The following is a 16086-nucleotide window of genomic DNA, read 5'->3' as shown; positions in this document are numbered from 1 at the left end:
AGCCTATCGCGGGCAACGAAGTTGAGGAAATTTATGAGGACTTTGACATCGATATGGGTGTTCCCCAGGCGTTGGTGCTAGGACCACTTCTGTTCTTAAACTTCATAAATGAAGTACCAGAAATAATAAAAAAATGTCATCATGTTTGATGATGATTTAGCGGTTGTGATCTCGGTAGCGTTACCTGAGGAGGTAGAACTTATATAAGCTGCATAATGTAACGAGTGACGACTTTGATGCATGCTGCAGTGGAATTAATATCATATTGAACTTGAGTAAGAACGTTTGCCAGTACTAGCTGTATTAAGGAAGTGCAATTTTGGAGCATCGATACTGCACCTGAAACGAAGTTGTTAGGAATCAAGATCGATGATTTTCTAAACTGAAAGTCCCACGTCAACAATTTGTGAAAAAATTTAATTCTGGCTTCTTTGCCATTAACAAAATGAAATGGACATCAAAAAGAGATGTAGTATGCTAATATGCTTTGATATGAGTTATACGATAGAAGCGTATCATTCGCTTCACAAGCACAACTAGGTGGTTCAAGAAAGTTCATATTTGTTTAGATTACGGAGTGACTGCAAAGATCGTATGTCAATCGGTAGCCAGGATCTTTGGAACGTTTCTCGAGAACGGATCGCGCGTTGTGCGTACGCGACTCACATTGATTTTAAGTGAAATCACCTTGGCAAATTTATCGAAGGATGTTTTTGTCGATTTCATGAAAATAAAAATGCATTTTAGGACCTATTTGTATTTTCATAACTGTAGTTGAGAGTCCCTATTCGAATACAAAAAAATTGCTCCTGGTAATTTTATTACTTAACTACAAAGAGGGGAATTTTCACTAAGAAAACATTTTTGTGTAAAAAATGTCTATTCGGTTAAAAAAAATTGGCTCCTGGTAATTTTATTATTTTACTACAAATAAGAGTGGAATTTTCACTAATAAAACATTTCTGTGTAAAAAAATGTCTTGTTTTATTAACTCACCGCGCCCCTAATATTTGGCGCCCCGTCAAAAAAAAGTAGGTACTTATGCCCTTCAATATCCAACAAATAGAATCTAATCAACAAACAGAAAACGCTTAGAAGAGGCGGAGAGCATATCCATGATTTTCATTAAATTAATTAATTAAATTGAGTTCAATAAATGAACAAAGTATAACGAAAATGAGGATGATTGCGCCATTAATTTCAATCGAATCGTCGAACAAGAATTTACTTACCTCATCTGTAACCCACGTGGCGAATGTTACAGACCACGTGGTGCAAAATCTGTCTCCCGTTGTAAAATTGGCATTCTCGGATATTTTTCTAACTTCGTGCATTGCTGGTAAGTACTCAGAAGGTCCTTCGAAAATGGGAAAATTGAAGGCTATAGAGGCCATCTGCAATATAAGATATTATAAATTTAAAAAAATCATTGAACGCTCCTTGGACAGACCTTTATTTTTGGAGCTGGTATGCCACATTCCAGGGGTCTTTCGAATTGAAAATTCGACTGGTACTTGGCATATTGAGGATTCATTAAAAATTTCGATAAGTACAAATTGAAATGAAGTTCGTCTATTGTTTCTTTGTATATATCTACAAAAAAATTAAAAACATATTTAATCCAAAAAAAACAAATAAATAATACTCGTTTAAAGTTCTCAAAATACTACCCTAAATTCATCTTACTAAGGTTGAGTTCCTAACAATATGTCACAGAATATTTCAACTGGTGTAACGAAATCTTAATAAATCTTGTAGGGAATCTGTCGATTCCCTCGAAAATATTCCGTCCGAGAACGAAAATCTTAAAAACAGAAGAACTCGGTGTAAAATCTTGGAATAATCAAAGCCACACCCCTTAGGGATCTGTAGAAAGGCGTTGTGAATGGCGAATAGAAAACAGCCTGAATGCCCATAGAACTCGGCATTTCAGGGAGAATAATTCAACAGAGTTCAGACCATTCTACAAGAAACTACGACTTCCACAGATGTTCCACACTTGCAACGACAACAAGAAGATTGAAGAATATCACATCTGTTCCCGACGTGATGGCGGAAAGCTACGGCGTTGGAGCGCAGAGGCGACTCACTGCCCGCTCAACGTTACGGCTACTGGGGTGTCCATCGGACACTAGAGCCGATGGCACGCCGAGCCTCGTGTTTCCGTCGTCACAGCACGCAAGCCCGACGTGATGGGAATGGCTGTCTTAGCGATGTGTCCCGGAAAGCAGAAGGTCGATGCGTAGCTCCCATATATCTGCAATTTCCAACGAAACTCTAGACGCCCATTCCCATGACGTGCAATACGTGCTCCTTGGTCTGCCGCGAGCGGACCTGAATAGGCGGCATTCACCGTCCGCACGATGCCGCGAGGTGCAGCTCTGATTAGGCGGCAATCACCCGGCTGCACCGATGACCTCGTAACACGCATAAGTTTTGTTCCTCCGTCACTGGGGAGGGAGTCATGTGGCGGCTTCTCATAAAGCTCCACATAGCAACAATAAACACAGCATTCGGTAGCCTAGACGTTAAGAGGTAGACTCACTCACCGAGATGCGACAAGGTGCCGGGTTCGAGTCCCGGCGGTTCCCGATAATAATAAATTCCCCAAGCGTCTGTGACACGGCACACACAAATATACCAAAGTCACACTGATGAGTCCGGTGTATGTGTGCCAGGGACGAAACGCATAAGTAGGCATAGGTGAAATCCTACAATCTTAATCTTATTTTATTATAAAGGATCATGTTGCGGTTAGTTATTCCAAAATCGAATAAATTTTTGAAAATTTCTCATATCCGGAACAATTTACCCTAAAACATTGCATTCAGAACAAAACTCAAGTATTTCAATTTTTATACCATATATAAAATCAAAAAACATTTCACGGATCCGTGACCCTAGTGGCAATCAAATTCGGCAACGTTCAGTAAAGCGAACGGCGACAAGCCTGATGAGTTTTAGCGTCAATAACTCTCAAACTATATATGAGGGTGTTACGCGACATTAGGATGTTTAATGCATAATGTGGCAATTCTGATGGTATTTGATGTTGATTAAATTTGTTGGTATTCCTTCCTGTTTGTTGTTGATGACCGAATTAAATCTCATTCATTACTTAGAATTTCTAGACATGTGATTGAATGTTCAATTAGAGTTCAGATATCTATAGACTCATATTTTAAATAATACATCTTCATTAAAAAGAACCATTACTGCTTTGTTCCTATTGTGAATAAAGTAAAAAAAAAAAAACTAAGAGGGGAAAAAACTAACAAAATCAAGCAAAACCATTCAGGCGGTTTCATTCAGGAGAAGTTGAGTGATGAAAAGTCCATCAGATAAGCAGAAAGAACTTTGTATTTTTCGAAAAAACGATATTTACGTTTCTATGTATATGAACTAGTGTTTTTCAGAAGGTGATTCGTTCGGTCAGAGTTCATATGAACATATGTTCGGAGTTGATCCGTTTCTGAGATACAGGGGACGTTGATGTTTAAAAAAAAGGTTTTATAATATATCATAAATATTCCTGAACCAATTTGGTAGAGTTATTTGAAATAATGAGGCGCTTATTTCGCCATAACTAGATTGAAATTATTAGATCCAATGGTGTTTCAGTGCGCACCACAGTCAACCATCATAATGAGAAAAAAGTACGCCACTGACTTTCTTAGATTATTTTTAGCAACGAAAAATTCAAATTTTTGGTGTCTTGTATTGTCATCATATCAAGCTTCGTTTGAAACATTTTTGATCCATCAGAATCTTTCCAAGGAGTTAGATTAGATTAGAAGAGGGATGAAAGATCATCCGACCTCGCATGCACCTTGACCTAAAGATCTAATGTGTATTCCTGCGCTGTTCACCAGTCCAGCAGTAATGCCTCAATGAACTTTATTACATTCATTACTTCTTCCAATTTTAAAAACCAAGATCCAAGGTGTTGTAGCATTTTCTGGTGGCTTCTTGAGAGAAGCGACATGTATCATCAGAAGCTTTTCCATATTTTTCAGATGATACTTACGAGATAAATGTTCTTTTAGTACACCCTGACTTGGCCTGTCTTTGACCGTTGATTGTCCACCAGACCTCAAGCTTCCTATTTTGTTCCCATTCCTTAACTACAATCGCTTGATGACTGGCTGGAAAGCCACAAAATGGCTCTAGCCAGCGGTAGGTTATATGTGACCACATTCAGGAGATCTTTGCATTCCTTTAAAATCTGAAGGTGCCTTGAGTAGTCGTCAGTTTTTAGTTTACATTCCTTTGGTAACATGAGAGCCCATCTGGCCGCCTTACTTTCTAGGCAGAAATCTATGGGAGGTAGGTCCAAGATGCATGGACTTCCTTCTTCTTCTTTAGGTGCCTTCTTTATTACTGAAGGTTGGCGACAATTTCAGCGTACTCCTTCCTATTTGAAGCTTTTCTCAACAGAGTGTTGTGTCCAACCCAGTCCACTCTCTGACATTTTTAAGTCCAGAGCATTTTCGTCTTCCGGGACCTCTTCGGCCATCTATTTTCCCCTCCATGAGCAGTCTGAAAAGTTCGTATTTCGCCCCTCTGTATATATGTCCCAGATAACTCGTCTTTTGCCGCTTTACGCATTGGAGTTCTCTATCTTTCCCCATCATCCTGACAACATTCTAATTTGTCATCCGTTTTGTCCATGGTATCTTCAAAAGTCTGCGGAAAACCCACATTTCAAACGCTTCCAGTCTCTGCATCATTTTTTTTCCCATTGTCCATTGTTCCATACAAAAGTATAGAATATATGTATGTTCTCACAAAGCAGCATCAGGTATCAAGTGACAAGGTGGTGTTTGTAAGTAATTTTTTAGTTTTTAGAAGGTAGTTTCCGCGTTTTCAATTCTTGCTCAAATTTCGACATCTGGATCCAGGTTTTGGGTTATCCAGGACCCGAGGTATTGGAACTTCCTCACCTCTTGAATTGGAGTGTTTTATACTCGTAGATTGGCTTTTAAGTTGGAATTCCAAGAAGTAATTTCTGTGTATTCTTTAAAATAAATGGGTCATCCTGTACATATATGCTTTGAAAAATATATCGCTTAATGTATTCGACGACATTATTGGCACTAACAATAGATCCATTCATTATTTTCATTTACCGAATTAAATTGTTTTCAGTATTGGAATCAAACCCCCTATAAATGAGAATCTTTTATAAATTGGAAACCTAGGACGAAGATCAATGATTTCATAGTTTTTTGTAACTATGCAATAGAATTGAAAATCTTTTATTGATATTTCTTTTTATAATTCATACGTACCTGTGACATAGGTCCTCTTAACGAAATCCCTGAAAGGGGTTAACCATTCTGACACCCCTACAATAATGTCTGATTTATTTCTCATGTTATCAACTACTTCCTTAATTTTTGGAATCTCATGGGTGTAATTGATGGCTCCCATGTATACACCACCCTCGAACCCATGGTTTGGATATAACTCAGTTCTCTTTTGGTAATAAGAATAGAGATCTGAATTTTTTGGAACGAACCAATGTGGATCGAACCTCTGTTCTAACTTCAAGCAATTTCTTATGCTCAAAGCTGCAAGGCCTATAGTAGCTAATATCACAAGCACCTAAAATATCAAATATAATGGATTTACTTACGGATTTACAAGTTTTTTAATCCCCACCTTCACTGGAGTCCACAGAAATATTTTATCGAATGCAAAGTGAAATACTTTGTTTGAAATCTGTTTTCTGCTACATTCACTAGGTTGGTAATTCTTATGTTTGATACAGGGTATTATTCCGTTCCTATTGTTGGCTATTCTTTCTTGATCCAAGGCAAAACATGCGCAGAAAAAGGTTACAGCGAATATGAATGTCATAAGCACACAAATTGCTGCATAAATACAGTAAGATTGTAAATTTGGAATGACCTAGAAAAAAGCAATACATATTTGTACATTTACATGTGAAAAACATTAGTTGTTGCGTATTTCAATTGGATATTATGCTTTAAAAATAACATCGCATTCCAATAAATTATCGACGACAACTGATCCAGCCACAATTATATACTAAATAACAAACACCCAGAAATAACTGTTTGAATTTTAATTTGTTTTTGGTGAAACATAGTATAGCAATGAGTATATGATAGAATTTGGAGAAAAAAACATGAAGGTTTTTCATGTAAACAATTTTTGTTACTTGTCGTTTTTTGCAAGTCGATGTTTAGTTGTTGTTAAAATGCCTAGAGCACGTGTACGAGGAATTTATCGCCAGGTAAGTGAATTTGAAAGAAGTCGAATTATTGGTCTATACGGGAGGCGGGGTTGTCGTTTCGAGAAATCGCTAACCATACGAACAGAAATCCAACTACTGTTATGAGATATTGATGTTGTCAAGCTTGATTTGATAATGCCCAAAAACGAAGAAGAGTAGGCACCGGACGTCGAAGGGGCACTAATGAAGTTTAAGATCAACGTCTAAAACTTATGGCCATGAGAGACCGATTTGCGACAACTCGATCTTTGGCTGATGAGTGGTTACGATAACAAGGCCATCCTGTAATTGTGGGAACGGTTTACCACCGGATAAGGTCTTTTGGACTGCAGCATTATCGACCCCATCTTGTATTACCTCTGACGGTTGAGCATCGCCGGCAACGATTACAGTGGTGGAGAGAAAGTCAACATTGGAATATGTAATTGCATCAAGTCGTCTCGTCTTTTCTGATGAATCTCGATTCTCCTTGGGTGCACATGATGGCCCAAGAAGGGTTAAACGACGTCGGGGAGAAATACGTGAACCTCAGTTTGATGTTGAGCGTCATGTACACCGGACAGTAGGCTTTATGGTATGTGGTGCTATTGCACATGCAAGTGGTTCGCCTTTAGTCTTTACTAGAGGTAACATGACAGCGCTGCGTTACCTTCAAGAAATAGTGAAGCCATATGTTCTCACTTACCTTAACCGGCTCGAGAATCCAATATTTCAGCAAGATAATGCCTGACCTCATGTTGCCAGAGTTTAAACTTTTTGAAGCGACCCATGTGAATATTTTGCCATGGCCACCCAGATCCCCCGATCTTTCCCCATAGAGCATGTTTGGGACAGGCTTGGAAATTTACCCCAGCCCCTACGGACTTTGGCGGCTCTGAGACATGAAGTACAAGTAGCTTGGGATAGTATCACTCAAGAAGAAATAGACCATCTTATTGCATCAATGCCGAGACGTGTGTATAGATAATTGCGGTGGATAAACACATTATTAACAAAAAATTGTAAACCTTCGATTTTTTTCCTACAAATTTCAATCATTTCCTCCTTGCTATATCATCTAATATGTTTTACCAAAAACAGCTCCTTCCGGGTGTTGCAGTTTCTTTGTCAGTTACTGTATTATGTTGTCTCACGGGTAACATTTCTAAAGGTGTTTTTCAAATCCTAATTCATTGCAAGTTTTGGAAATAACGATCGTATCATCCGCTTCTGATCGAAATAAAATTCCTTAAATATTAAGTTTGTAATTTCTGTTGTTGTTTTTTTTCAAATAAATACCTAAGCAGTTTTTACGCTCCAAATTCTACAATTCCGCTGATTAACTTAGTATTAATATTGAAAAATCGTTAAAAATGAAGCGAGATTGTGCTTTTTCATCTCGAACTATTTGATAATATGGTACTTGGAAATCCAAAGTCGCATTACTTACAGTTGAAGATCCTATCAAAAATGCTATGATATCTGTTACTGAAGTAATAGTAATGGAGACTCCTGCGTGTTTCAACATCAGCGCTAGAACATCAGGAATTGGTAACTTCTTCTGATCTTCAGTGAGGTCCTCAAAGCAAGCCATGATAACAAACATGTCGTCTACACCTGTAAATCGAAAAATATTGCATTGGGGGTTTGGTATTTACCATCGTTTATCACCTAGTCCCATTAGCAAGAAAGGTAGGGACGTGTGAACGGGACCATAAGGAACACCGATGAGAAAACAAAATCCACAACCGACTACGAAAGACATCCCCACACTCAGTAGTCCCACGCCAGCCAAACCTACCTGAAATACATTTCAAATAAAAATAAGTTCGGCAACTCAGGTTCTGGATAGTGAACAACTATGTATCATGTATGTACTTATGTAATGATTTGGATATTCCACCACCTTATGTCTCTTTCATCTTTCAACCTATCTAAAAAGGTTTGTAATGTGAATGAATTTTATGGTTGATAACAACCGTGAATTTAAAACATTAGTGCTGATGGTTGTTAAGAGCTCAAGATAAAATATTTTCAACATAGGTACCCTCATTTCCAACATATTGAACTTCGATATGACGAAAACTACATATATTGCCATTATGAAACCTCCAAGAAAAATCTTGTCTATTTCTTGGAACATTGATTTACTTGTTACATCGCCGAACCTAAAAATAAGAATGATTATATAGTATAGGGCAAATTATAATATTTAAGAATACAAATTCTAAACAGTACGCATACAGAGTATCCCAATGAAAAGGAGACACGTGCCTCCTTTTCATTGGGATACTCTGTATGCATACATTGGTGAAGTATAAATTAAGGGAAATATCAGGGGTACCCCTGATATTCCGTTTTTTGACTACACCATTGCTCTGAAAACATCGACTAGGCCATTTCTACAAAGTAAATTTAAAGCCCATCAACATGAGGTATCATTCAACTCCGGGTCCCTATTTAAAATCTTAGGGTTGTATCCCCCCCTCATAGAGGGGGTTGTGTTTTCAGTTTCCAGTTTTAGTGTATAGTTAAGGATTATACTATGATAGTGTCCCCCAACGATCATTAGTGAACGTATTCATGTAAATTCTGCTGTTTATTATCATATGAGAAAAATCAGGGATCGCTCCTTTCCATTGGGGCACCCTGTATCTGTGTCTATATAAGTTCCTCCAAAAATCATTAACCCCGCATATATTAGAAAAGGCTGTATGGCGATTCTAGAGAAGGTATAGGACGAGTAGGGTATGGAACAAAAGGCAGTTAAACTCTTTAAATGTTGTTTCTGATATTCTCCAGTTATCCTTGTGCGGACTTGTGGAGTGTTACATGTTCCACTTTACATAAAAGTTTAACTGTTCTATACAAGGGCCAAGGGGTATTTGAATACCCCTACATATGGAAAATCCAAAATCCCATCACAAACTACTTCCTTTTCATTTTTCCTTAACTCGCAGCAATTTCTAATTTGTTACGTACCAAAGTATAATGCGCCGCAAACTCAATGTTTATACTTTGCATTACATTATACTACCAGGAATTTTCAACCTGTTGTCCGCAAATCTATCCCAGATAGGAGTTCACAAGATTGTTACATATCAATAAGAAAACAGATCCATGTTAGGTATGAAAATGAAAGTATAAGTGAAATTCTTTGTTTCATTTACGTCCACAAATCATAGTTCTCTCTAGCACCACTCCGAAATAATATAAGGAAAACCTTGGGAAACTCTTAACAAAACGATCTGAATAACTCGGCCGTGCGTATAGATTGGATCAAAGGCCATGCAAACCTCGCAAACATTTTGATCCATGTATCAGGTTAGGTCAAAATGTTATTGTTCTACCCTGCGCTGCTTACCAGTTGGTCAATGAACTTCACTACCTTCCTAGGTGCTAAACTCATCACTCTATCCGGTTTTAAGAACCACGAGCTAAGGTGCTGTAGCCTTTTCCTAAGGACATCTTTACAATCGCAGTGTACCTTTTTGGTCCAGCTCGTCGATTAGAAAAGAAATAATTTAGCTAACCTTTGTTCATTGACCATTAGCCAGAACACAAGTTCTCTCTTCGTTCCCATTTCTTAATTATTATCGACTGATGGTTGACTAGGGAACTAGCTCTGGACCAATGGAGGCAGTTGCCGTACCCTTTTTTGCCATCTGATCTGTCAATATAAACCACCACAGAGTGACCTGATAATTTTCTCCGATTTCTGACTTTGAACGAACTAAAAGCGAGTTTGCCCTAGAAGTGCTGCTTTGCTGTCAGATACATATTCTCTTTTTTTTTTGCATTTGTATTTAGCGTATTTCGAAATACACTTCGGACTATATTAACCCATTGGAATGATTAACTGGATTGGGGGGTCCTATACTCCAGCCCCGACCATCTTTGGTTCTAAAAGTGTAGAGGTGTAGCACACTGCAAACCCCCCAGTAGCATTAGCCGCCTCATGCTCAGGGGGTGTTTGTGCCTACATCTGTGAGCTTTTACATTCATTTAGAATCCAATAAGAAAATAGTTTAATACTGGTGAGGGTTACTGAGGTATTTTATACAATGGTGTGCCACAATTATTGCAACGATATATATAACTTATGTATGGTCAATTACTTGGAATAGTGTATACAGACGAGCAAAAATAAATGAAACTATAGAAAATGGATGTTCATTGGTTTGGTGGAGAATAAAGTTGACATAAAGATACGAAATAGGAGTCAAACAAAAAATAAACTGAAACGATTAGTTAATTGTAATTCACATGTCGTTCACATGTAGAAGATAATAAAGAAAAAGAACATTAGCACCAAGCCCATGTCAATGAACTGCAAGATGAGACAAACTTATACTCCTACATTATACACTACTCTAGTCCTGAATACATATGGGTATATTACTCTGTTTTAATTTCTTCATAGAAATCGGTATGACTCTATACTGTTAATTATATAGTATGTCCGCTAAATAATTTACTTACGTTCTGGCAGAAAAATAATACAAGTTCATTTCATCCGGTAAACTTTTTTTTGATTTTTTAATCACAGATTCATATTCTAGCTCCCATTCAAGTGACTCCTCAGAAGCCTGGAAAGAATGTTAAATATGTATTTCAAACTATTGAAATTTTATTTAAACCTAGGTGCTCAGAGTTTGATTATTATTGAAAATTGGAAAATTACCCAATCTGCTGTTCCAGCAATATTTCCAACTTTGTTCATGTCCACAGAGGAAAAATTGACCTTTGTCATCCAAATATTCTGTAAAGCACTAGCTGCAATTATATGACCACTTTCATTCCTTTGTATGCCGCTCAGAAGACCTGTGTAATTTTTTAAGTGTCCCATATAAAGCCTGTAATTTTTTTCCTTGAAATTCTCCATATCAAAGCAAAATATGAATATACATAACATAGCTCAGAAGAATTCACTTGCATATACAGGTTCATGCCGTTTTGTAAGTGCATGAAACTAAAGGCCTGAATATACATATACTATAGAGGGAAAAAACTCACATCTCTTGATGGTCATTTATCCTTTTCATAATAGATTCAGTCGTAAGCTTGTTGATTTCTTTTCTATTATAGTTCCACAACTCCAATAAACTCTGTTGGAAACAACCGAAAGGTATGCCTTCCAAAAATGAACATAGCATCGATATGTCCATGGCTGCTGTTAAGTCTTGTCTGCCATTCTCCGTTTCTCTAGCTAATAGTTTCGCCATGCTCCTGTCTACTTTTGGTATCCTGATAAAGAAATATTCTTCAGTTGTCTTGATATCTTACCATAATTTTTTACAAAATTGAAATTTAATTTCATTAATTTATAGAAATATTTGTTGGAAAAAATTGAATCGTCTAAAGACTTACTTGAAGCAAATATCACTCCAGGTTATATTTCCTGGTGTTTTTATTCTTTCCACTTGTTCGTGTATATCTAGAAGCTGGAAAATAAAAATAAATTCAGGGTCTTTAACTTATACTTTGAAAATGGTACCTAAACAACCACACATAAGAGAATTCCAAAAAATTTTTCTGGTCCTATAAGAGCACAACATCAATAAGCGTTGACACTTCTTCAGTCTTGAGAAATGTTCACATTACGAGATGCAATACAAATACTTTTATTGCTTTCCGTATTAATTTTTGTGAGGAGAACATTTTCAACGAACGAGGATACCTACTTCAAAAACTAAGATCTAATAAATTCTAGAAAAAAGTAAATGATTTTACTTCAATATACGAAATTCAGCCAGCTGAAAACAAATCTGAAGTCAAAACTTCCTGATCTGTTACATGCCATGTAGAACCCTGAATGTTGTGATACCTTCAGGATAAAGTAGTTTATTTCTTTTTTTGGCCAATTTTATTGAGAAAACGAAAAAACATATAAAAATAATAAAGACATGCTTGAAAGGATTTTTTCTAATTTAATATATTTCCTTATATCCGCACCAAATCATAGAAGAATGGCATCCTGCATTAAAATTTTGTTCAAATTGATATTTTCATTCGAATTGCGATTGTTTTTTACAACTTTCGACGTAGATTAACTCAGCAGAAGTGCATCGATAAACTAAACTCAATTTTTGGCTCCATCATGGTCCCAGTGTTTACTATAGGTAAAATGACGAACTGGATCTACAAGACAATTGTTCGGTCAATCGTAAGCTATGCAGCTTTCATTTGGTGGCCAGGAGCAAGACTAGTAAAGGGGCAATTATCTCTGGAAAAGCTACAACGAACAGCGTGTCTGTCTATTACAGGAATGTCACTCTCTTGCCCAACTGCAGCCATGCAAGTCATCTTGGACCTTCTTCCTCTAGATCTTTGTGGAAAGTGAAGCAGCCAGATGGGCTCTCAGGTTGGCAGAGGTGCGTGAACTACAAACTGGCGACTACTCAGGGCACCTTCGTATTTTAAATGAATGCAAGGAGCTCCTGGATCTGGTCAAATATAGCCTTCCACTGAGACTGAGAGTTTCAGAAAAACTCCAACACGACATTTCCAAGTCATGAACAATGGGATAATAATGAAGTGATTTTCCCTAGACGGTTTGTTTTATACCGATGGCTTGAAAACTGAATATGGACGAGTGGGACTGGTATAAACGGTCCCTCAATCTCACCAATAGGTTTCTGCTCTTCGGTGTTCCAGGTAGAAAGAGAATGCGTCGCGCTCTGTACAGGGCGCAACTACCGAAGAGCAAAAATATATATAAAGCATCCGATAGTAGGGCAGACCTGCTAGCGCTTGACTCCCCACATGTTTAGTCAAAGTAAGTCTGGGAATGTAAAACGTCGCTTAACGTACTCAGAGAAAGAAACCAGGTCAACCTTATCTGGGTGCCTGATGGCCAGGAAAGGGAGATCAATTCCTTTCACTGGTCCACAGCCATTTTGTGGCTTTTCAGCCAGTCATCGAGCGATGGTAGTTAAGGAATAGGAACAGAAGAGGGAGTTTGAGTTCTGGCGGATAATCAATGGTCAAAGACAGGCTAAATCGCTTCTCTCTTACTCATCGAGCTGGACTGAAAGAGTTCTCTTACTCAGTAAAAAGGAATTGAGGGCGCACTTACGGGACTTTGTCTCGTAAGGTATCATCTGAAAAATATGGGAAAAGCGTCTGATGACACATGTCGCTTCTGTCAAGAAGCCACTGAGACAACCAAACACTTGCTATGCGAATGTGAAGCTGTTCACCGGAAAATATTACAACACCTTGGATCTTGGTTTTTAAAGCCGTAACAAGTGATGAATGTAACTCACAGAAAGGAAATAAAGTTCATTGAGACATTACTGCCAGACTGCCAGCATGGGATGCACAATAGATCTTTAGGTCAAGGTGCTTGCAAGCTCGCATTATTTTTCGCCCCTCCTCTAATCTAATCTTATCGATGGTATGGTGAATTCAATCGAGGTCTTAGTTCGCTCCAAGACAAATCTTGAAAAACAATAAAAAGATTTTCGATTATTATTAATATTTGTTTCTGTTCTCTAATACCGAATTATAAACCATCAGGATTTTGGACATTATCGAACTCAACCGAGATATTTGCACACTAAAAATTTCAAAACCCTTATACAATTAATTAAAAAATATGGTGTAGTTGCAGTCGGGCAAAATGTTTCTCTGGAACATGAGCACATAAAGTGAACATTGAACATGGCAAATACATAATAACATTTAATGAATGAAAATTACAGACATTTTATGATTTCATAAAGTTATTTTCAAATCAGTGATAGTTCAGATGATTTGAATTCTGATATGGCGGTATAAAAAAGCCACTATTGTTCTTAAGATAAGGTACTATTCCCTTTGACATGAATTTGATTGCATGTAAAATTCATGTTGCATGATCAAAGATCGAAAGCATTCATAACGACTTATTTGATATGATTTATATTTTTTAATTGTCTCCCAATCGTGTAGTTGTCAAGTATAATAAATGTGTTATCAGGCCATCAATGTTGTACCCCTCAAAAAATTGATGAAATACTATCCGATCAAGTACCTACTGTGATAATATTTGGAATACAAATCAGACAATGAAGGCAGTTTTACATGGAGAACAACAGCCAATTGAAGTTGATTTTAAAGTTCGTCAACTTATTAGCTATTATTCTAACGATTTTTCAATTAGATACAATCATCATTATAAGAAAGTTTATGTTGATGCTATGCTGAATTGTCAGGGAGGTTTTCAAGTTGAAAACAGGAGGTGGCTTCGTGGATTTATGTACCTGCAGCTTACGATATAGTGGCTGGATTAAAAAACTATATAATCATTTAAAATGCGGAAAAATGATTCGTTTGATTGGAAACATGTTATCTGACAGGAGACTTCGTGTTTTTGTTGGTGCGAAGTACTTAGTAGTTTCAAAACGTTGAATAATGGACTTACGCAGGGATCGGTTTTCTCTCCCATACTTTTCAATTTATACTTGTGTGACATACCTAATACCTTATCCGAGAAATTCATCTATGCCGATGATATAGCTCTTTTGCTTGGTCATACTGATTTTGGAATTATTAAAAATACTTTAAATGAAGATCTACAAATTATGGAAAACAGGAGTTTTCTGTTTTCATTTGATTAATCAACAAAAATATTTAAAGTAACTTCCGACTTGAATCATAATTATATTTCCAAATATCTTGGATTTAAACATGATTCTCCTACGAGTTTTACATTCCTCTTGGAAAATTTACGTTAGCAATTGAATTCAAGCAATAATATCTTTCAAAATTTAGCAAGTTCTTCATGGGGTGCTGTTGCCAGCACTCTTCGTACGGCAACTTTGGCCTTGGTTTTTTCTGCTGCTGAATACTGTTGTTCTATTTGATTCAATAGTGCTCATGTTCATCGAATTGATGCATAGCTTAACGCTTCTATGAGCATTATCAGTGGAACTATTAGATCTACACTTGTACGTTGGTTACCAGCCCTATCACATACACATACTTCCGCCTCATATTCGTAGATAGGTCTCAGTCAAGAAATTTTGGGAAAAATTTCATTTCTACCTGAACTTATTTCCAATTGATCTTACCTCCAAGATACAAGAACAGTCAAATTAAAGTCACGCCAACCTTTATTGTTTAATACCCTCCTTCAATCGAATGAAAGTGACAAGGAAATTTGGCTTTCGGAATGGAGTTCTTGTAATGTCTTCAACATAAGTCTATTCATTGATCCTTCAAAATAAGTTTTAGATTTCAGTTTTCTTAGGAAAAATTGGTGTATTATAAGAAGAGAAAGGATGGAAAAGATTTTGTTTGGTTGAAGAGGAAGCCCTTCTTCAGTAAACAAATACACAAATACACCCAGACGGGGAGACAGGGTTTTGGCTGAGGTTTTTATTTATGCGCTTGTATCATACGTTGAAATGTATGATGCCCCGTTTACATTTGCTCTGCTTATACTGAGATTACATCTATACATGCTTTGTTGTTTGAAGTTGATAATTTTTTGTATTGCTCTATCTCAAAATTTGTAATTTTTTTACCAACAAAAATAAACTCTTATTCATCGAATGTGATTGAAACTCAGATTTTTTTTGAATTCCTGTTATTCCTTTAGTTCTACTCACCTGATTAATTACTTCTGGTACAAGAACGTTTGGAGCAGTTAATATCATACCCTCTTGTCTGAAGCCCAATTCTAAGGTCTTCATGAGCCATTCTGAGTCTCTAGCGAACTGACTATCTGGAGGGACCCACAATTTCATAGGATTCTTTTCTTGGTAAAACCTCAAACCTCCAAAAGAACATACTATAACTAAAGCCCAACATAATATTATTGTTCTTTTTGGTTTAAGTCCTATTTTGAAACCCAAACT

General features: G+C 37.0%; 1 protein-coding gene across 3 annotated transcripts in view; it reads right to left on the bottom strand.

The window, feature by feature from the left end:
• LOC123674891 (patched domain-containing protein 3-like) overlaps positions 1-16086 on the bottom strand; it is a 29907-nt gene that overhangs the window by 7679 nt on the left and 6142 nt on the right. For 2 of the 3 annotated variants that reach the window (XM_045610035.1, XM_045610036.1), the window contains 12 exons: positions 15838-16084; positions 11612-11685; positions 11258-11488; positions 10926-11097; positions 10724-10830; positions 8289-8409; positions 7913-8042; positions 7692-7858; positions 5665-5913; positions 5292-5607; positions 1451-1593; positions 1233-1394 (listed from right to left, as the gene is read on the bottom strand). In XM_045610035.1, the coding sequence (XP_045465991.1) occupies positions 1233-1394; positions 1451-1593; positions 5292-5607; positions 5665-5913; positions 7692-7858; positions 7913-8042; positions 8289-8409; positions 10724-10830; positions 10926-11097; positions 11258-11488; positions 11612-11685; positions 15838-16084 (2119 nt within the window). Of the gene's footprint in view, positions 1-221; positions 340-1232; positions 1395-1450; positions 1594-5291; positions 5608-5664; positions 5914-7691; positions 7859-7912; positions 8043-8288; positions 8410-10723; positions 10831-10925; positions 11098-11257; positions 11489-11611; positions 11686-15837; positions 16085-16086 lie in introns of those variants that run through there. The other variant, XM_045610037.1, reaches the window with a different exon arrangement.

The sequence above is a fragment of the Harmonia axyridis genome, chromosome 3 (genome assembly GCF_914767665.1).
Source record: "Harmonia axyridis chromosome 3, icHarAxyr1.1, whole genome shotgun sequence".
Taxonomy (NCBI): domain Eukaryota; kingdom Metazoa; phylum Arthropoda; class Insecta; order Coleoptera; family Coccinellidae; genus Harmonia; species Harmonia axyridis.
Note: the sequence above shows the minus strand (reverse complement) of the source record. Positions and strands in the feature narration are given on the sequence as shown.